The sequence below is a fragment of the Cebidichthys violaceus genome, unplaced genomic scaffold (genome assembly GCF_023349555.1).
Source record: "Cebidichthys violaceus isolate CVI_PGR_0920_01 unplaced genomic scaffold, fCebVio1.0.p SCAF_7, whole genome shotgun sequence".
Classification (NCBI taxonomy): domain Eukaryota; kingdom Metazoa; phylum Chordata; class Actinopteri; order Perciformes; family Stichaeidae; genus Cebidichthys; species Cebidichthys violaceus.
Window position 1 is genome coordinate 9,713,834 of NW_027176927.1, and position 23,749 is coordinate 9,737,582.

The 23,749-nt window shown below is 40.8% G+C and overlaps 1 protein-coding gene across 8 annotated transcripts in view; it reads right to left on the reverse strand.

Annotated features, from left to right (window-relative positions):
• adgrb1a (adhesion G protein-coupled receptor B1a) overlaps positions 1-23,749 on the reverse strand; it is a 154,212-nt gene that overhangs the window by 72,186 nt on the left and 58,277 nt on the right. For 6 of the 8 annotated variants that reach the window (XM_068735111.1, XM_068735115.1, XM_068735118.1 and 3 more), the window contains 5 exons: positions 5,333-5,494; positions 4,525-4,629; positions 2,618-2,785; positions 2,023-2,187; positions 1,532-1,696 (listed from right to left, as the gene is read on the reverse strand). In XM_068735111.1, coding sequence (XP_068591212.1) covers positions 1,532-1,696; positions 2,023-2,187; positions 2,618-2,785; positions 4,525-4,629; positions 5,333-5,494 — 765 coding nt within the window. The remainder of the gene's footprint in view (positions 1-1,531; positions 1,697-2,022; positions 2,188-2,617; positions 2,786-4,524; positions 4,630-5,332; positions 5,495-23,749) is intronic. The other 2 variants (XM_068735112.1, XM_068735116.1) reach the window with 2 other exon arrangements.

Sequence of the window (23,749 nt, forward strand, 5' to 3'; positions counted from 1 at the left end):
CCATTTAGAAGAGATACACATTTGATGAATCACAACTCCCTGTCATGCATGTTTTATTGAAAACATACAGATTATACACTTTTTCTTTAGGAGGAATTTACAAGCTGTCTCGTTCGTTTTATTTCCTCTCAACAGTTAAATAACCTGAATGTCCACTAGCCTTCCTTATTAGATTCAATGTCGTAATTAGCTACAATTATCAGATCATAACAAACATTCAGGCTCCCCCATGTGGCTCGAAGGTAAACTGCAGATAATAATGTAAAATAGAGGACCATGGAAGAAATTTAATAAAATCCCAGTTTTTGGGATTAAATGAACTTGCACAAACTTGAAACTTGCTAAATCCAATTCAGTAGTCATGTTTCCATTCAATTGTAAAACTAATTTTAAGCAAACTTTAGAAATGTCGCATGACAGGAAATGCAAATAAGGCATGTTTCTATCAACTGGTTTGGAGGGAATTAATTTGGCTTAAGAAGTTGGCGTTCCAGGCTACACATGGCTCTAATCTGCCAGTAAACAGACTAAAAGAAGCAAACCAGAAACAACAACGAGTCATATTGGCCATCTAACCATCTACAAGGGAAAAAATGAGAGAGGTCTAGAGTTTTATCAAATTTCGCCATTTTCTTCCGTAATGCAATATTTCAAAATGTGCATAAAAGAAAGGCTGGAACACTATATATAGAAATGTATAACTCCCTTATATGTCATATGTTTTAACATAAAAACAGTTACAGTATATAGAGTATTGCAAAACATATTAACTATTCAGTATCAGTATTTTTTTTAATAATCCAACAATCAAATGTGTCCAAAGCCCAAAGAGTGGAAAGCTGACATTGACTGTGTATATATATATACACAGTCTATATATATATGTATATATATATATATATAGACATGTATATATATATGTATATATATGTCTATATACCTATATAGACATATATATATAGATATATACATATCTATATATATATATATATATATATATATATATATATATAGATATGTATATAGACTGTGTATATATATATACACAGTCAATGTCAGCTTTCCACTCTTTGGGCTTTGGACACATTTGATTGTTGGATTATTAAAAAAAATACTGATACTGAATAGTTAATATGTTTTGCAATACTCTATATACTGTAACTGTTTTTATGTTAAAACATATGACATATAAGGGAGTTATACATTTCTATATCTGCATTGGTTTTTTTCATATTTTTTAATTACTTCAATGTAAGTCTGTTGTCTAAATGTCATCCTGCAGCTGAATAAATGACCCTGTTTTGTTGTATTCCTGTCTTATCCTTTGTGTTATGCTGTAGTGACAGGCCACATCACATAATAGAAGCAGAAAGCTACTGTTGCTGTAAGTTACAATGAAATACATTCTAAAAGATTGAAGTTAGTTTCTGTACGATTAAATACCTAGTTTATATACGGTCATATAAACCTGCAAGAAATACATTCTTGGACCAGAATAAATGTTTCTGATCTGGCTCTGCCTCTTTCCTACCTGGACACTCCCCAAGGAAGCAGTCGACCGTCTCCAGCCATTCTCCCCTGCACTCGGAGCCTCCGTACGAGGGGCCGTTACACTCCCTGGTTCTCTGCGTGGTCCCATTGGAGCAGGAGGCGGAGCAGGAGCTCCAGCTGGACCACTCATTCCATACTCCATCCACTGAGAATGGCCAGGGTCACCAACAGCAGGCAAACAGAATAGACAGTACACGTGGTGCATTATGTACTAATTCAAAGACATTTTATGACCAATTTTTCCATATCCACATGGTGCTCACTGCTGAATATTTGTACTCAGACATATCAAATCGTCACTTCTGGATAGAACAAAAATCAAGATGGCGACAGCCAAAATGTCGAATTAATGGCCAAACTGTGGTCCAAACCCTTGCTGCCACATGGACACTTTAAATACATTCTTAGGCTTCACCCTTTTGACTTCTTCTTTTTAGTTTTTTAAAAGTAAGTAATGAATGTGTTCCTTACCTGGACAGACAGCTATGTTGCAGAATTTGGTCTGTTTTTCTGGGCCCTCGCAGGGATCTCCCCCAAACTGTGGGGGGGCGCAGGTTCGCGTTCGGGACCTGTAACCTCGGCCACAGGTCGATGAACACAAACTCCACGGCGACCACTCATCCCAAGCGCCGTGCACTGCAATCAGAGCAGCTATGGTATGATTTAAAGAGGGACAGCGGGCGCCCTTAATACACCAAAACATTAACTGAGACTCTGAACTGGACTGACTGGTATAAATAACTCTGATGTTTAGCTTTACTGGGTTCATCTATGCCGATCCATTGTCCTGGGATAATATCGCTTTTGAAGTTGAGGAGTCTCCCTGCCTGTCTGCATGTAGGAGAGCCTGAGAACCCCGTGGAATCTCTCTCATGATAGAGTCATTTGCAGGCAAAAGTGAGGGTGGAAATCAACGTGGGGTGTCACGGGTTTGCTAAGTGCCGGAGGAGGGGAATCAGGTGGGTCTTGTATGGGTGAGGCAGGGTCCAGGAGAGGGCTGGGCGAGCGCAGGAAGTTGGCAGTGAGTGTGGAGGGGAAGGGGGCTGGGGCGGGGGGGGGGGCTTACCTGGACAAACGGCAGAGTTGTTGCAAGGTCTCTGCTCGCGCAGTGGCCCACTACACTGGGTGCTGTAGGAGGAGGACACACAGAAACGAGTGCGACTCTGCCAGCCCTCCCCACACGTGGCAGAACACACACTCCACGCTGACCACTCCTCACCTGAAGCTGAGTCTACTGAGGAGGATGGGGTGGGTAAAGGACAGGAGGGTAGGAGGGAGAAAAAAGAGGGAGAAGGGAAAAGGAGAGGGCCATAACTAATTATCATGCAGGATGCAGCCTCTGTGGCCAAAAGAGGAAGGGTCGTGGTGTGATAAAGGGTAGATTCTAGCCGTAGCGCATTTTAGGGGCCGTCTCCTCTAATATTTCCAATCAGGTGGATGACGCGGTCCCATTCCACAGGTTCCTCCAAATGTGGCTGATAAATGAGACACACATAGCTGGTGGTTCTTGATGGGCCTCAGTATTCCAAACCATTGCACACTGCTCACTTAAAATGACAATGATAGGATTTTGCCAGAAGGCATTAATCCTCTGCAGACCATCTCATTTGGAACAGAGCTGCAGGTTCAGCCCATCTAATGTTCTGTCAAACTTCATACACTGCGTCCGTCAAAGGAGGCGGCCCCTGAAACGGACCCCAGCTTCTGTTCTGCTTGTCCTTCATCTGAGTGGGGCTCTGATGTCATATCCTTTGCATTCACTTCCCCTGGAAGTGAATGCCACTGGCTTAGGATATGTCAGTCATCTCTTCAATGGCCATGACTGCCGATTTGATGGATCACTTGACCCATAATAAGGTAAAATTGAGCAGTCAGCGCCGGGGGAAGCAGGGAAAAGAGAACTAAACAGGAGGTGGGGAATCGATTCGCAAATTAAAGTGATGCTTCACACAAAAACTTTCTCTTTGTATCAAAGCTACACATCCTGTAGGCTTGAAAGGTTGGTACTTGACTTCTCTCCAAAGAGCACTGGGTGTGGTCAGCTTTGATGCATATCAGTCACAATGGATTCGATAAGTTCTTGTGGTGGACAAATATCAAAATATCCATAATAGCGATTCTCGCAACATAGTCCACGTTTCCTCGCTCCATCCATTTGCATATTATCTTAAATATGGCTAAATACTGACATAGATCCATGCTGATCACAGCCTCTTGTCTCTGTGAAGAAGTTACCTCATACAGACACCTAATACGGTAATAGTTCAACATGTTGGGTAATATGCAGATTTGCGTTAATAGATGGGATTGATACCGCTCTCTTGTCTGTGCATTAAGTACGAAACTGGGGCTGGGACACAATTAGCCTCGCTATCTGTCAGGAGACATCAGGCTTGACTTAAATATTGCTTTTCTAATTTTGTTAAACTAAATGTAACAAATAAACACATAGATATAAATTTACCGAGTTGTTATTTCCAATTCCGAGCTGTATGATACCAGTATAGTTATCGGTGGATGCCCACTTGCAAAGGTCTTTTGTGCAACGGAGCACTGCAGAGAGACATGAAACTATCTAACTGTTGGAGAGATAAAGTAGCAAATAAGCATACGTCCCAATGTGTTGAACTACGTCTTTCAGCCTACAGAGGATTGACTGCTTGCTACTCCCGATTTTGGGTGGAGTATCACTTTAACAGAGAGGGAGGACTCCATTTGTCTTAGTGTTTTGCAGACAGGGCACAGTGGCCTGTTATGACCTCACATAAAAAATACAACTTCACTATGTTCAGTCAGGGTCCATGTTGGAATTAGTCCGTTGTGGACGAGGCACTACTTTGGGAGATTTTGATAGATGTGTGCGTGAAAAAAAATGAGTGCAACTGTCTTGTTTTGCTGTTGTCATCGTGTGTGTATCACCCAAGCTGCCACAGTGACTGATGCATGGGATCCCTCTGCGTCCCGTTGTCTTACCTGTCTGAGGGCTCTGCTGTCCGCTGCGGGGCTTGTCTACGTCGTCACGCTTGCGGCTGTCCACCGAGCGAAGCGATTGGCTGCGGGAGAGATGGCGACCTTTGCCTAAAGGGGGTGAGGCAAGGCCGGGGGGGAGGAGGGAGGGTGGGGGGGTTAGCAACCAGAGGTCCTTCATGAATGGCTCATGTTTGGGACACAACCGTGACGTGCTTGGTCACCCAGAACAGCATCAGCCAAACTTGGGACTTTTGTAGCGCTGTCGGTATTAGTATGCTGTGAATGTGTGCAATGCTCGTTTTATGTGTTCAGCTGTTGTATAATGTTGTTTTATTTGATGTTAATCATACCCTCTGATGGCATGACTGACAAAAAGCACAAACACATCCGCAGTAATGACAATCTACTGTTTGACTTATTTGTCAGATAGAAAAATACTGCTAGTTCTGTACAAATGAAGAAAGCTTTGAGTGGGAGAACAATTCAGCTTCTTGGTAAATAACTTCTACATAATAGTGCCCAGATGTTAATTTCCTGTGTCCTTTTCATTATTATTTGTCATCGATCAAAGTCCCCTTTCCAACATGCACTCCTTAAGTCAAAACACTGACTTATAGAGGATGGATACACAAGTGGATGAAAAACATGTAAAAAAGAAAATATATTAAAAAAATAGCTGGAAACACACACACAGTGTTTTGCACACACCTGATGCTCATATTTAACCACAAGCGTAAAAGGGAACTCGCTGACAGACATGGCTGTGTAGAAACGTGAATACAAGCCCACACACAGAGAATGAGGAGCTCACCGGTGCTGCAGGGCTGTGAGTTGCAGGGCCGACCCTCCTCCAGCACACCCTCACACAGGTACGACTCCTCCGGAGGCGACTGACACGTCCGGGTCCGGGTTTGAATCCCACCTCCACACTCGCTGCTGCACTGTGCCCACTGACCCCACACACTCCAGCCTCCTAGAGACAAACACAAATGGGATATGGTCATTTATAAAGCAGTGCGTTATTGTCAACCGCTGATCAGAGAGCGCCTCACCGGATCAAAGAGGTTTAAAATGTCATAGTCAGTGTGATCAGAAATATAGTTTGTCTTTCTTTTTCCTGGAATCATCTTTTCACCCTGGGACATCTTGGATGACAAAACCATGCTTTGTGGACTGCTGTTTTAAAGCCTCCAATTTGGCATTTTGGCCGTTGCCATCTTGGTTTTTGGAGTATGACAGACCGCTGAATGAAACATGTTTAGGTCACCAAAATGTTATTCATATTTCATGAACTGAAAACACACTGAAAGAACATGGACTACTCCCAGACGGGACAACGCTGTGGTAGCGACCCGTCAATCACAAGGTAGCCCCGCCCTAAAGCATCCCCTGCTTTATGGTCTATTTGACTCTAAATGGACCATCATTTACCAAATGAACATCATGCTGTATTGAAGAAGACTTGAAACTAGAGATTGAGACCATAAACTCATGTTTACAATGTTTACTGAGGTAATAAATCAAGAGAGAAGTAGAGTCATTTTCTCATAGACTTCTATACAACCAGACTTATTTTTGCAACCAGAGCAGTCGCCCCCTGATGGACATTAGAGAGAATGCAATTTGAAGTGTGTTTTTTTTCACCACAAACTGACTCAATTTTCACCTGGACCATCTCCCACTGCACTCCCATTAAATAAAAAAAAGCATCATAAAGATACTTCAAACCAAATAGAATGTCATCTGATTTTTACACACACACACACACACACACACACACACACACACACATACACACATACATATCATAGCTACTGCATTGTATTGTCAACAAAGTATATTGCAATTACAGTCTTACAATTCTCTCTAAATATGGCATCCATTGTTGTTCACACCAAAGAGCAAACGTGAATCCTATTTATTTTAAGTTCTGATTTCTAAGTAATCTAATTGGTGAGTCTAATTAGTGTTTTCACAAGTGCATTCTGGGTACAGGTGATTGATAATTAAGTGTCTTATTTCAACGACAGTGTTTAGCAAACAACACACACAGGCTTCTAGTTTTGAATGATGTGTCAGATGTCGATAATGATATGTATTTATTTGCAGTGTGTTTTAGAAATTCAAACTTAGTGCAATGCAGACAATGTGCTTATAGTTCAACACACCTGGTTAATAGAGAGGCTGCATGAGTTAGTGCTTTCAATAACTGTGCCACTAAAACCAGTTTTTGTGTCTTGGCAATTGCAAAAAAAGAATGATAATGCAAACATGACTAAAGCATGTATTGTATGAATAGAAAAGCCAGAAACACAAACTAATGCCGAAAATGAAGCAAACTTTACCTGTTACACATGGGGGGGGGGGGACATTGCTGTTGTAAAATCCCCTGATTTACTGCGCTCCATTAAGATGTATGCTGGTATGAGGAGGAGCTCTCTTTCTCTTCGTCCCAAACACTCATGAATATTTAATGGAAATACAGATGCCTTTCAGCCCCCACGGACAACGACAAATATGTATTAATCTGCATGAATAGAACATGAAGTTGGCCGACATCCAGACGCACAAGTTTTTAATTACTCACAAGTCATTTTAATTTGGGGTTGAGGGCGCGGGATGAGGGAGGGCACCGTGGAGGGCACTTGATTCAGTCGAGAGTCAGATATGCAAGCACTCACACACATTCACCATTCCTCTACAGCTGTGTGTAATCGCACCATGTCAGTGTGATGAGTCAAACTTTATGGATTACAAGATTCTTTTTGGACAGAAAGTCCCAATCCGTGAATTATTGAATTTCTATAGAGAAATGAAATTAGCAGGCACCAGTGATCACAGTCAATGTCTCTTTGTTGTCAGCAGACCATGGCCCAAGTGTTTGCTTATGGCTGTGAAATGGGATTTTTGTATCATGTGTCTGTGACCACACTGGAATGGACAACATTATCTACCAGACGCCCAACCACCAACACAAGCAACATGTGCACATCAGGTTGGGTTTTGTCCGGGTCGACCGATATGGGGGAAGATTACTGCTGTAAATACAGTGGTTGTATTTGCTAATAATTGCCCTCTGCACATAAGTTCCGTTTTAGGTGTTGACTCCAATTAAGTCAGAAGAGTCAGTGACATGGTTTGAAATGTTGCTGTTGTTGTTGATAAGAATCGTGTTCGACTTGCCATTTGCCGGGCATAAGTGTGAGGTTGTTGGTCTCTTGGACAATTTGTCATTGGTTAAATCTGTTGGTCGGTCCATTCAATACCACAACTACTAGATCGTTAAACACTGATTTGGTAATATAATTATGCCCCATATATGCCCCATGTATGAACAAATACAAAAAAATAAAAAATAAAGTTTCCATGAAACCAATTTCAGAACATTAGTTTATCTGATCGTTCTAATTCAGCTAATTCTGGTTCAGGGTCCCGCTCTGTAAGCACAAACATAGAATTATCCTTCCATCAGTTACATTTGGAAACAGGTTTTAACAGATTTTGAGCTGAGTTATTTGTAATTTAGATGTATTAGGTAAAGTTGGTAGGTTTCTTTGATAGTTTGATTAATTTTTAGGCAGCCTTCGAACATCTGGCCGGGGACAGCAGATGAAAACTAGCCTCTCTGGCTAACTCTGGCTCACCTACAGTTTCACTGTCGATTGGTGTGCATTGTCCCTGCAAAATAAATAAACAAATACAAATAAATAAATAAATAAATTGTGTGCTTTTATTGAATTTTTATAAAGTGTGTTTTTATGGACATTTTTGTTGTTTCATGCAGCAATTTCTTGAAGCCAAGACCATCTTCCCATATGGAGGACATTAAAAGTAACCTTGACCTTGATGTCTCACAGTCCAATAGACAGATTGCCATAAAATTTCTTGAGCAAATTCATGCCCCCCGTGGGATAAACCATTCAGATTTTAATGACCTCCGACGCTTTCTTCAGGACAAACGTTACACATTTAGAGCTGCTGAGGCTCTAGGGAGAGCTACATCACCGGTGCTTGATTAGTGATTGACTGTTCTGTGGAACACTTCCATATGGTGAATTGTAATAAACTTTAGATCTGGACCAAAGTGCGGTTCAACGTTTGACTTATTACGTTATGGAGGGACATATTTTCTAGTGTAATCATGTCTAAAGAAGGTGACTCGCATTTCAGACTGCAAAACTACAGAGAGGTGCCTTTGTTCCCATTCATGCCAGTCCAGTCACCAGAAGCATAATGCCATTACCATGGCAACGGGTTGTCATCGTCATTCAGTGACGCACAGTCGTTTTTAAAGTTAAGGAGGGAGTAAAAAAAGCACAAAGAGACACATTCCACCTGACTCAACATGTGAGCTCACAAGCTCACACCGCATGCTGTCTTTTTGAATGTGTGTAATCTTAGTGGTGAGTCTGGTGACATTCTGTCAACAAATCTCATGAACAGACCAAAACCATCACTGGACCGCAACAAACAAGAATTTTTGGTGTATCCAATGGCTGTGATATGTTATTCATCTGACAAAGCTCCATTTGTTGTATAAAAAAAGCCATCACACTGTTACACTGGCTTTACATGTTCCTTCATGACCATGAAACAGTAGTGTTAATCCCGCATTCACAGTGCCAGCTCAAATATCACTCGAGCTGCGAATTGGTCGACAGCTGAAAATGACCAGCTGCTTTTAAAAAACTATAAAAACTATGAATTTATTTCCATATTTCCTGATGTGGGAGAGAAGGTTTTAGCAAAGCTTCTCATCTGAATGTGTCCAGCCCATAGACTGTAAATAAAACGTGGAAGTAGTCATCGCTACGTCACCCATTGGTTTGTGGACTGACGTTTTGAAGCCTCGAGTTCAGCGATTTCGCCGTCGCCAGGTGGAATTTTTGACAACCAAGGAACGGAAGTTACCATATTTGGAATGTCTATTCCAATCACAGGATGCCCGCCCTAAAACATCCCCTGCTTTATGGTCTGTTTGACTCTAAATGGACCATAATTTACTAAATGAACATCATGCTGTATTGAAGAAGACTTGGAACTAGAGATTGAGATCATAAATTCATGTTTACTGAGGTAATAAATCAAGAGAGAAGTAGAGTCATTTTCTCATAGACTTCTATATGATCAGATTTATTTTTGCAACTGGAGGAGTCGCCCCCTGCTGGTCAGTAGAGAGAATGCAAGTTTTAAGACACTTCTGCATTGGCTTAACTCGAAAGAACATGAGGATACCGCCTGGTCTAGCCTCAATCTATCACAGGGTAAGGACAGCCTGAAAAGCCAGACTCAGGAAAGATTTTCTAATAATTACAGTTGTTAGCAATTCTAGGAAATTACTGAGCCGTCTTCTTTTATGAAAATCCATATTTGTGAGCCGGGTACTGCAGACAGGGTAGGGAAGTCAGGAAATATGAAGAAGCATTGTTGAGTCTTTTAAGTAGTATTTATTGACAATAAGAACATGTGTAGAAAAATACCAGTCTTAACCTTAAGTTGTATGGACAACTTATTGACCTTTATTCATGTCTTTGCATTGAGCCCACATTGTTCCAGACCTCTAACCTGATGTATAATTCAGATATGGACCTTTGATGAACTTTTGAGTGTCCCTGCTTAAGCACAGTATGAGTAGTCATTCCATTGTGAACCAAGTGCGTCTTGTTTTTACTCGAATTCCAGTGTTTCTGGGACTAAAGTGAGCCCAATGCTGCGAATAACCTTCAGCTTCTCTCCGGGATCATTCTGGGTTTATTGTGAACAAATATGCTTTATGGATATAGATGGAGATTAACTGCAGTTTGGAGCAAAGAACAGACACTCCTGTCAAACGAAAGCTTTTGCAAGGCGAGAGGAAAAGAGGGGCGGGGCCCATTTACAGATAAGATTTATTCTTCTGTTGTAAAAAAAATAAAAAGACAAAATGACAGGACTGTGAACTTTTTTTTTTTTTCTTTCCTGCCCAATAATCAGACTCAGCAAGGAGGGGGGGTGGGAGGAGAATTCTCTCTCTGCAAGGGCATTAGATTATGTTCTCAATAATTCAGAGAGGGTCTTTAGTCAGAACACCGCTGGTAGCACCACGAGTCCACCCACAGTTACCTCTATAATCCTTAAACTCATCCGTCCTGCTTCACCTGCCAAAATCGCTGCTTTACCTTGACCTTCAGCTTCTCCAAAGCACACACACACACACACACACACACACACACGTTTCCCCTTCAATTACTCTGCGTGTGCATTGCATGGCTTTGCAGTTCACTGAGTGCATGCATGTACATTGTGTACATATTGTGTTTGTATGTGTGTGTAATGAACTTCCTGAAAGTCACCTTCACTTGGAGTGCTGGGCAGAGTGGATGTCTCCTGTTACAGCTCCAGTTTCTGCTGCTTTGAAATCATCAATAGCGGCCACTATCACCTCTTGCACACACACACACACACACACACACACACACACACACACACACACACACACACACACACACACACACACACAGTTGTGTTTCCATCACTTTAGAGGACATCCATTTCCTGGAGACTTACTCTAACCCTAACCAGAACTGCTACCAGCCTAATCCTAACCCTAACCTCAACCATAACCTTAACCTAAACTTAAACCTTAACCTTAACCTAACTTTGACTTTCACCTAACACATTTCAACCTTAAACCTTACAAATCAAATCCTTACCCTAAAATGTAATGACTTATGTTATGAGGACTCGCATTTTGTCTCCAAAAGGAAGGTAGGTCCCCACAATAACACTGTGTAAAACATTCATGTCACCACAACATGAGTAATACATGCACACACACACCTCAATAAATATATCTGCAGTAACCCTATATCTAAGACCTTAGTGAGTGCGTGTGTGTGTGTGTGTGTGTGTGTGTGTGTGTGAGAGAGAGCTGTGATGGGAGGAAAGGATGGGTGAAATATGATGTTGGAGTTGACAACCATTGTGGAAACGCGCAGGCAGCTGGGAAGGGAGCAGAAGAGGGTGAGGGAAATGAAATAAAGATGGAGACAAGAGCACTGGAGAAAATAATCATGAAAACATGAAATGCAGGCAGAAATGGGGTGATTAGTCCGCACAAAGCTGTACGGCTGAATGAAGGATAAGGCGAGTGCTGACACCCAGAGGACAGAAGCAGTCAACTGCATGGTGGAGATAACAGGCGTTGAGAGGGGGGGGGGCAGAGGGAGATGAAGGGAGACAGGAACAGAAAGAGGGAAGAAATGTTAGGACAGATAAGAGGAGGGGGAAATGAAAAGAGGGGAAAAAACAGTAGGCTTATTCCAAAGTGAACAGAGTGTCAGAATTCTACATCAATCACAATGTAGTGTCCTCATTCAATAGAGAATATATATTTTTTTTTAATTTCCAGCAGTGAAAGATATTTCTTTGTGAAAATGATTGCGACCACTGACTGTAGTGAGAAATGCATTAGAAATGTACAGTATGTATTAAAACACACAAACCTGTTGAATGATTATACCTGTTAATATAAATAATATTAATAAAATACTAACTGTATTTTAATTGCATGCCAACTGTGTCTAATGTGCTCCCTGCAGTTTCTTCTCTGTATTCCAGGTAAATAAATAAATAGATAGATAAATAAAAAAAAGAGGGCACCTCAACACACCGGCATGGATCCGTCTCTTCCTGTGGAGCGGGGAGCTTAACCTGAGGGTGAACCCGCCACAGAGCACCCAGCACCCAATCAGCTCCCCCGCCGGGCCATTGGTGACATTCAGCAAGCAGTCAGCAACACATCACGCCACCATTATGTTTCTGGATGTAACCTCTGTTTCTTTTTCTTCAAACCAGTACATATATTTCTTTATTGAAGCTTTCATATTTTGGATGTTGATAAATTGCAGTTCCCGAAATAATTGCAGAGGTGTGGGAAACAAACTAAACCACTTTATCTGGAGATCAAACCTATCGTGAGCATTACTGAAATATGGATAGTTGCAAAAAGGATGTGAAACTCCACAGTCCTTGATACCTTAGTCGATACCATGGTAAACAAGAAATACAGAACAATTAATCCCATGTGCTTCAACATGTTTTCAGACTGTTTTTGATTTATTTTTTACTAATTCCTAATTCCGATTTCAACACTTATTTTCTTTCACAATAAGCTTTATCTGGGACATTTTCTATCATCCCCAGAACAACGAGACGTCACTTGTCTCAAGCCCTGATCCCTGGTACCTACTGTGCCTGCGGTACCATAGAAAAATAAGTAGTCTTCAAAATGTTGGCATTGACTTGGTACCAAAGAATCTGTTCTCGTGACGTCCCTTCCCTGTACGAGCTAAACTCAATAACTGATATCAACACATATAAGCCCTCTCAGACAGTGTTGGCTTCATTAAGCTGTAGAACTAATGGCATTTGGAGACACCATGGTTTGATTACATTATTTGGCACCTGGTACACAGAAGGAGTAATGGCACCGTGATGACGTGGAAAGCAAAGACTAAATATCAGGAGAGAGTACTCAGTTATACAAGCTGCATCAGTGATGGATGGACCCCCTTAACTTGTGTCATGTCATGCATTAGATGGAATGTAGAATTCTGCTGACTATATTATATAAATCAATGAGTCTGTGAGGTATTTCTATGGCATTTCTACCTGCTTTATGTAACGCTTGACAAAGTAATATGAATACAGCCATCCTCAGGCTCTGGGCATTTCCACATCCACAATGACATCATTTGCCAAGATCTGCTTGAGGAGGCTACTGATGATTTCCTCGGATATCCAAAATGTATTCAGGAAGCGACGCAAATATTTACAAAAGGGATGTCACAAGAACTGATGCTTTGGTACAAAGTCAATGCCCAAATACTGAAAACGTGACGTAGATAGAAAATGTCCCTGATAATGCTATTCTGTGAACAACACATAAGTGTTGATAAAATAATAAAATATTCGCTTTTAAGTTTACAAATTAAAAAAAAAATTAAAAATTAAAAAATTAAAAATACATATATTTTTTTTATTTAAAAATGTATTGGTATTTACTAAATTTCAGGTAATATGAGGCCATTCAATTCAAAGTTGAGTGGTCTTGAGAGTGTTTAAGGTCACTGTTTGGTCATTTTTTACAGAAATGTGACTCATAAACTGACTGAAATACAACATGTTAGTTAAGTGTATGTAAGGAAGGAGCTTTATTAAAACCCATTGATCAGTGAAATTATTGTGGAAACTAATAATAGAAACTATTAATCCCACACACTCTGCAGATTGTTGAATCAGCGTAAATCTGTGTCACCTCTTTAGCCCAATCAGCCGAGGAGACACAAACCATTACACCTCTCACCTTCCACAGCGCCGCCGTCTCTGCAACGCTCTGCCCAAAACCCCATTGTCTATAAATACATATCATGGGTCCGCTCTTTGGTTTCAGGTGCAGGTCAGCCAACCAGACATTTCAATTCCGAAGATGAATGCTCCATTTCAGAGGGTGCGATAAGAAAAAGGCTCAAAAGGTCTCTCACCACGGGGATCAGATGCTTTTCTTTCTTTTTCTCCAGTCTGACTGACAGCTCACAGAAATAAGGCGTCTTACTGTTTTTTTGTCTGTCTCAACAACATCCATCTTTGGAGGAGACGACTGCTGATAAAGCCTCCTTGCTCTGACTCCAATTTGGCGTGCGTCCGCCAACTCCACGTGCTTTTTGCTTGTCAAACAACTCGAGTGCGATTATTTTGGGAGTCTCTGTCAGCCGGGCAGCAAAGTTTTTTGAGTCTATGTTGACATCCGTGGCAGTTTAAGAACCGAGAGCTGCTGGGAAGTACTTTGTCTGCAACTTGATGTTGTTTGCTCCCAGTAACCCTGATGCAGTGGCCATCAGTGTTCCTATGGGAACTGCCAGAACCTCCGTGTCTATTTCCTCCATGGACTTGAGTGGATACCCCACCCCCTCATCCTTCCCCCTACACGGCTATTAAGACTGAAAATCGCCCCCGCTGTGCTCTGGTGTGTCCTTAACTCTCTCCAGCTTTTTTTCATTCACTCCACAGTTGATGAATGCGTCATTGTTTTTTTCTTTTCAGTGTTTCTCCAAGTTACTTTGGGAAACACAGTTAACTGCTCCATTTAAAACCCATACGGCATGCTACGGTATGTGAAATATATTCAGAGGCGTCCAGGGATCGCTAACCTGTAAGCCTCGAATCCACTCGCGCACACACACACACACACACACACACACACACACACACACACACACACACACACACACACATAGATCTCTGAGCAATGCGGTTTACCCTTCCCACGCTTTAGAACACTCTCATACATCAGAAGCCCTCATCTCCCCACACAGTGTGGGATGCGACTGCATTGTGACTCAGACACAGAGGCAGCGACTGAGCGAAACAGAGATGAGCGATGGATGAGGAGGTGGCAGGGGTGTGCTGGGGGTTCATCCTGGTGGGCTATGCAGGAAGAGCCTCGCAGGTCACGGTGGGTGATGGACATACAGCCGTAGATGTGTTGATGGAAGTTCTCAGCTCCCACCTCCACTTTGGTGGGCACCTCTATGAACTATACCCTCTTGACAGTTTTATGTAGTTCTACGTGTGCTGAACACATTCCAGTATACATATGCCCAAAGGTATATAACGCCCTTATCCACATTGGTGTTTTTCATGGTTCCAAAGCAGTGAACTCCTAAACCTCTCTTTATTTTCCATTAGGTTCCAAGTGTTCCAAATTGGATTAACCTTCAACTGTCTTCACTGCACAAACTTGTACATTGTCCATTTTAACCTGATTTATGTCACCTGATCAGGATTAGATGCATGATATTTGATCATTAGCAGAGTTGAGCCTCTGAAATTTCTACATGCAGCTGCCGGTTCCGCTTTGTGGTGCATCATTAATTTAACTGTATTTTAACAGTTTTAACTGTCCTTTAAAGAGTAAGAAATAAAAGATTATATTGTGAAATCAAGTCCAGCAGACAGGAACCGATTTGGCACTCTCAGTAGTGGTAGGACAGTGGGAGACCCAAACAAATGATGACTAGTGTTAATGCCATGAGAGAAATAAAGAAAGAATGGTTTGGACAAAAAAAATTAAAAAATCTTGCTAAAGAAAAAACGTCAAGAATAACTTGTACAGGCAGCTGTTGGGATTCAAGTTCCCTAATATGTTTTTTTTCGGTTGATTTTGGGTACACTCCAAGTTAAGGTATTGCAATTGTTACGTGGGTTGCATACCCAGATGGCAATCCTCAGTTCTGAAAAGTGAAGCCAATGAGGAAGTGCCTTAAAGCTGCATTCTCTCTAGTGTCCATCAGGGGGCGACTCCTCTGATTGTATAGAAGTCTATGAGAAAATGACTCTACTTCTCTCAGTAAACATCATAAACATGAGTTTATGGTCTCAATCTCTAGTTTCAAGTCATCTTCAATACATCATGATGTTCATTTAGTAAATTATGGTCCATTTAGAGTCAAATAGACCATAAAGCAGGGGATGCTTTAGGGCGGGGCTACACAGTGATTGATCATCTTAGAACTTTAACCTTTTCACAGTGTGTTTTATGAAAGTTAATTCCAACATGTTGTTGGCAAAAAACTTTGTGTGTATATATATATATATACATATATATATATATATATATATATATATATATATATATACATATATATATATATATATATATATATATATATACACATGTATATATATGTATATATATATGTATATATATATATATATATATATATATATATATATATATATTAGTGCTGGGCAACGCTTAGAAATTTTAATTGTGATTAATCACATTGTTATATGCATAATTCAATAATGAATTAAAAAAGTAGTGTATTGTGCACTTTTATTTTAAAAGTACTGCTATATGAACAAAAGTGCAATAACATTTGGTTGGCAACAGTTTGTCCCTTTCCTGTTTCACCATGACAATGCCTCCATGCATGGAGCCAGCTCTATAAAGGAATTCTTTTCACAGTTTGGTGTGCACCAACACGACTGGTCTGCACAGAGCCAACACCTTTAGGGTGAACTGGAACGTCGACTGTGAGCCAGACCTGATCACCCAACATCAGGGCTGCTTTTGTGGCTTAAATGGGAAATGGCTGAGTGCTGAGCTGAGCTATGAAATTTCGAAACGTTAAAGACCTGAAACCTGTTGTGAAACATTTGCACCTTCACTAGGTGAGAATAGGCTTTTTAAAAAAAGTCACCAGTGTTCAATAAAAATAGCAAAAAACAGCAGCCTGCTGTACCCTAAAGTGGCAACGACAAGCTTGGAACCCTCCAACTATATTTATGTGCATCTATTTAGTTGTAAATGGAGGCTGGCGTGTGAACACATTTGGCCAGGCTTCACACTTCAGTCTGAAAACCAATGCAAAGCTTTGTATCCTCTGCATGTGGAACATTTCCTTTCATTGCTAAGGAATTTTAATATCTGCGACAAGTCTCCTGCCAGAATGTGCCACAGTCGAAACCTGTGATGGCACAGAGCGTAAGCCGTTAAAATGTACGAAACGCACTTGGTTCTTTATGCTAATTGACCTGTTTCGCGTCTGGAGACATTGTGGTTGTATGTAGAAGCACCTGGATGAACCCCTCCTGTTTCTTTGTTGCATTGTGTCATTAAGTATAATTCTGCTAGCAGCAGCAGGACCAGCCAGGCCTTTGCATGCTATTAAAGAGCATTTAAAAACAGATGAAGTGCTACGCTGCCTTCTGGTACTAGACGCTCTAGTGCCACACAGGGACCCACCACAGTGGATGGATATTCATTTCTACTTTTAGCAGGCTGAAGGCTGATAAAAAACAGGGCGTCTGCATTTAAGTTTTTATTTTTGAGGCAAACGGTGCTCTGCAACGATAACATTTCTGCATAAAGAGTAATTACACAGAAATAGATAAATAAAATCAATACATTTCAGTGTAATAGCTCAGAAGACTAAACTCAACCTAGATGGCCCTTTGAGTGTTTGTATTCTATTTCAGTTTTCATTCTTCAAATAGAGCATTATCTTTTTTCTGGGGATGAAATAAAATGTTGCCCAAAAGGAAATGAAAAGCAAGCACGGAATCATCTCTAGATGTTTGGCATCAGATGGTGAAAGTCAACAGAAGCGTCTGCACTTACTCTTGTGACAATGGGTTTTGAAAACCCATGAAAGGAATCCAAAACACCAAAATATGATTTTGTCTGATGGGAAATGTTGAAAATGGGTATTTAGGTGTGATGATATTTCAGTAAAAACATGCAACCCTAGAACACTATCATGACAATAGTAACACCATCACTAACATCAGGTATATTTTACCCAATATAATATACCCAATAAAAAAATACTTCTCATCAAAATATATTAAGTACAACTATACATGGCAAATTGAAGTACTCTTCTTTTGTTTTACCCTATACGACGTCTCATAAAACGAAAAAAAGATATGGTGGGAGCCCATAAAAAGGCTCTGAAATTAGGGAAAAATTAGGGTATCGTTAATGAAAACTTCATAAAAAAAATTAAATAATGGAGCTGGGAACTTGTTCTTCGGTCCACCCGTTCTTGAGACATGTGAGCCTTGTCCGGTGAAGGCACAGTCTTAATATAATATAATATCCATATAATATCAACCTGAAAAATAATTAACTTTCTATCTCTAACGTCGGGTGAAAATCACCCGAGCAGGGAAACACGCCTACCTTCGATAACGTCAGAGAGCAGCCTGAAGCTACCCAAAGACCCACGCAACCCAGACAGCAGCAACACAATGAAAATCACGTGAACACGGTTGCATGGGTGAAAATCACCCGACGACAGGGTTCTAGGGTTAGCTAACTGTATGTTGACAGCAGTTTATTGCCTTACTTGCATTGTCTGATTGACATAGTATCTTTTGCTTCAGGGGTCCTAGACCCTTGGGACCAATAAAGGCTCATGGTCATCTGTGTGACAATACGTTTTTTGGTAATTTGATTCATTACAAATGTGTTTGGTGACCCCCCTAACTGTGGTGATGCATGTAATACAATGGAAGTGTATCTGTTATCACCTGCCAACATATGTTTATTGAATAATTTATGCTCTCCTCAAACTGTAACAGATGTTTACTTTTTACAGTAAGATGCGTCAAGTGATCATCTTATAATTTCCCTTCTCTTCTAGACCTCCTCCACTGAGTTGAGCAGAGAACAGATGGAATTTGGCTGATGTCAGCAGCCGCAGAGTCCAAGGATAGTTTTTAACCTTCAACAATCAAACTATCACGGCATTAAAAGCAAATTTATCTCCTAAATTGAAAGCAGAAGCATTAGCACAACACGGCAGCGCTAACACCTCAGACAAAGATAATTCATCAGTGATCTTTCTGCCACAGTACGCAGAGAGAAGAGCTCAAATCTGGAGGGGAGGGAGAATTAGATTGAGCTGAAACAGATGTACCATCAGTGGAGCCTCTGGGCATCTGAGCTGCAGTAATAGAATGTGTTCTTTGGAACAGCCGAAAAATAATTAATTGTAATTTTCATTTGAGATTAGATTGCGCAATATAATCTTTAGCGGATATGAAAGCAATGATAAGATACGAAGTCTATCAAGCACATGAATGAGAAACTGTGAAAAGGCACAACCTAATCACGTTGTGATGCTTTGATGAGAAATAAATGAGAGTAAATAAATCAATCCAAACTAAGACTGAGGAAAGAGGAGCAGCTCCTGGAAGTTGATTATAAACTCACAGAGAGAGTTGAGATGCAGGCATAACATTCTAACATTGTTCTCCTGTTATGTGTGATTACGTTTGACTGGTATGACAAGTTTTGGTTCGAACTACGGATCCTCCTTGTTCTATAAAAATAAAAAAGTATGTTGCCTTTTTTCTGCAAAATATTCGGGAGCGGTTCTAAAAAATACATATTGACGTGCAACTTAAACAAAAAACTCACAGCCCTTAATTCAGGCTATCATGCTACTTTCAGGCTAAACTAATCCTGTTAATTCTCGGTTCTATGGGTTGATTTGTGAAACTTAGATGAAAACTCCTTGGAAAACATGCACTCCTAATTTAAAATAGTGGCAACGTGAGTAGTCACGCACTGGGGCAATAGATTTATCGATTTAAGTCCCATAATATGTGTTCAACGATGTTTCCAGCTCCCACCCCATCACTGTGAAACAGGTACAGGTGAGCAGTGAGTGCATGGGCTCAGGCTACGAGTGTTGTTGGTGCATGTTGGGGTCAAGAGACTTTTCATTATTAGTTATAAGAGTGTGCTATGAAAATGAAACTTTACTAAACATTTCTCAAAAAAATGCTGATGCTATTCATCAGCATTTTTTTTTTGTATCATAATTAGTTCTGCAGCTAATTATTTTGTACATTTACACCTACCAATGACCAATTTCCATGTTAAGTGAATGGCATGCATTTGACTTTAGTTTATTTTTTAAATCTTAAACTACATCTGGATTGGTTCTTTGGACACTTTATTATGATTCATTATTTAATTCCAAAGCAAAGAAACTTGCTTCTGTATCTTGTATCTGCACAGGACTTCATGCATGGGGTTCACCAGTGGCTGGTCAATAGAGCGCGCTAGGGCTCGAGCCACACAAAATAAAACGTAAAAAGAATAAATTATACAAATTGTCAATATTTGTGTTTTTGGAATATGGAATGCACCCAGTATTATGTGTAAAATATGATATCTGCGCAAAATATGTGCTTTTCCTGCACGTCCTCTCCGCCTGTCTGCATGTCTCAGCAGTTCTGGGGGGCTGGAAAAATGGCCCACGGGAAGCGGGTCTGTGAAGCAGTTTAGCCAATTCCTGATTAAAGATATAAATGTGTGACATACAATTTAGCCAATCAGCGTCCTCAAATACATTCAGCCAAGGGCAGAATCTGTATTGCCCCGAGCTATGAGTTCTCGTCAGGACTAGTCTCTACAGGCGAGCGTGAGCACTACTCCTCCAAGACCCATTTGAGAGGAGAATCTCCAGATGAAAGAGCTGATCCCAGATCAACCTGACCTCACAATCAGACAGCAGACTATCTGGAAAGGGAAGCAGTACATGTGAAGCGTCTCTAGTAGCTGGTACACCAGAAAGGTTTGGCTTGCTGGATGCTGTCATGCTAAAAACGTATTTGCTTTTTAAAACAACAGGGACAGATCCAGCACGGACAGTTATGTTACGGGAGTGAGGGATGAGGAAGTAAGGAAACATGAGAACACCAGGGCACACATGGAGCCATATTAGGCAAAGCGAACATCTTTTCTTCTACATAGCTGTCCTCAGTCTCATTTGCTTAACTTGGTCATGGAGGCATCAACATTTAATTGGGATGGTAAATTAACAGTGAAAACTCATCATAGCTTAATTTAACACCATTATTCCTAATTGCACTTCATGTTTACTTCTCCTGATCTTTATCTCCCTATTGGTTTTCCCAACAAACAAGGTCCATAGGGCCATCTCAATAAATAAACATGTTCTATTGTATTATATTTTATATATATATATGTGTGTGTGTGTGTGTTTTATATTATACTTAATATTATTATATATATATACACGATTATATTATACTGAATTGCCTGTGAGGGTGACAAAAATAAGATGTCCTGACGTGTTTGTCAAAGTGTTATTTACTGCTTTTTTTCGTGTTGGAATAAATGTTAAATATTCAACTGCAAAGTAGTAATGCGTGTTTGATACATGAATTTTTTTTTGCATTAAATCATACTGGGATGTTTGTTGAAATTGATTGGATGTGGCACAGCCCTACCTAGAAAATATTCCACCAGCCGCCACTGGGATTCACCCTAAAACATCTCTGTCTTAATCCAGCTAACTGCAAATAAGTTTGGGTTTAAGGACTTGTTGCTCTGACAGTCTCATCTCAATATTAAATATTAAACCAGCTTCAAAGAACCAGAAAATACAGCTTTGTGTAAAATCATTCTAGTCTGGATAACTTGGTGATCCACGTAAGAAGAACAGGGCCCAGGTGAATTTTGAAATCAGTCACAACAGACCTCAGCTCTGTTAGCCCCCTGTGGTACACATAGGCTTTTTGGTGGGGTGCAGTGGACACACCCCCTTTATTATTGGAACATGGGCATCTGTCCCTCTAAATAAGAACACAAAAGTAGCAGAGTTCTTTTATTTTTCAAGAACTGCTAGAATGCGACTCATAAATGCAACAATGCCTCCGGTAAAGTCGGGGGCAGTGTGCAACCTCAAAAGCAATGTTTGCCATTAAACGGAAAAAAGAAGAAGCGGTGTTCCTCTCGTACGGATTGGAGGAGTGTGGAGCTCTGCGCGAGCTGCTCTGATACAGATGCAAGTTCGAGAAAGAGTTTTCACAAAAAAGGAGGTATTAGTGGTACTGTAAAAAATCTGAGATTGTGAGAATTAAATCACAATATAAAGAGAGGAAACGTTGAGACATTTCAAGATCCATTTCAGTATCCGATTCAGATTCAACTTTATTGTCATTGCACAGAGTACAAGTACTAGTACAACGAAATGCAGTTTTAGCATCTGCAATGTGAGACAAATAACAGTATGTCCATGATTTAACACTTCCTGACAGTCCAGCTACTGTAGCCTTTGACTTTCCGCTTACAGACACCTCTGCTCTGTTAGATTCCAGCTGGCTTTCACATCATCAGGACTGAGCCCTGGTCTCAGCTGTCGGGACAAAACCGGGTCCCTGCTGGACTCCATCTGCTGCCTCATCCTGGAAATGGTTTCAATTTTCTCTCATACCAGGATCAGGTGCTTGTTGGTAAAACCTGTGGCCGTGAAACCATGAAACCTTCATTTTACGATATTTATTCTTGTCAAACTGCGACATCGTTCTTAGATTATTACAACGTTTTTATCAAAATACTATGACTTTTGAGATTTGTTTAAGTCCAGTGGCTTTATAAGAAAATCTAAATGAAGTATTGTATCATTGATGTGAACAGGTGCCACATGCACAACCCAAAAACCGGAGTAGGGGAGAGTAAGTCATGCATAAACACATCTGTGTCGACTATAACAATATATATTATAACTATATTTAAATATTTATGCGTTATAAAAATGGAAAAAAAAATAACGTAACCAAATTTCCCCCAAGAGATCAATAAAGTATTTCTGATTCCACTCCTGAGATCCTTACTGCATTATATTACATTATACTTTGAATCTTTGGTGCCTGCATTTGGTGTTTTTCTTTACATGAATAAGGACATTTCCTCCATGAATTGATGCTGAAAAATTCCCCAGAATGCAGGAAATCAAGTGGAGCCAACTTCTGCACAGTCATTACCTTGCTTGTTTGGAGCTGGTGGTAAAAATCGGCACCGCTTCGGTCCGATCCGTTCGGTCTGAACACACAGTAGGAGGTGACCCTCACAAGAAGCTTCAGTTTACAACGTTTGACTCTGCAAACCAACGTCTGCCGAGGTTTTAGATAGAAGCCACTGTCTGTGGTCGGACAATTATCCCAACAATCAAGATGCATCCCTTACAGTAAATTTAGACCGTGACAGTTCAGGACGAAGGGTCTGCTGGGTGTGTGTTGGACTGTGTCTGTGTATTTTTTGCGTTTGTGTGTGTTGTTACAAGAGCGCATGGAACATGTCTGCAATAATGAGTTCTTTTCTTGGACCTGGCAGGGCTTTGGCCAAGATCTGCTCAGCTTATTGTGTGTGTGTGTGTGTGTGTGTGTGTGTGTGTGTGTGTGTGTGTCCTATGTCTTGAGTGGGTGTGTGTTCTGACAGTGTGTCACCTCTGGGTGTCATTCCAGGTGATACCGCCAAGGAGAGCAGCCTGTACAGCCGTCCCACAGAGCTACCGCCTGCTCTTAACAAGGACACAGAGGCACGCAGATGCAACAACACACACACACACACATACATGCACACACATGTATATATAGACTGTTTTTTTTTTTTGGCCATCCAGCTCTGATGCACAGCAGCAATAACCTCGTACATTCCAGTGTGCTCCAAGTAATTCATCTTCATTGTCGAAGTCATCAAATCTGAAGAACGACAGTGAGACAGTCACCCAAGGAGACTGGCAACATGAACACACACTGTTGTCTCACTGACACACACACACACACAGACACACACACACCTTCACCCTTCCGAGACACAACGCAGTCTTTCATAATAGAGCACTTTTCTGAGAGGTGGAAA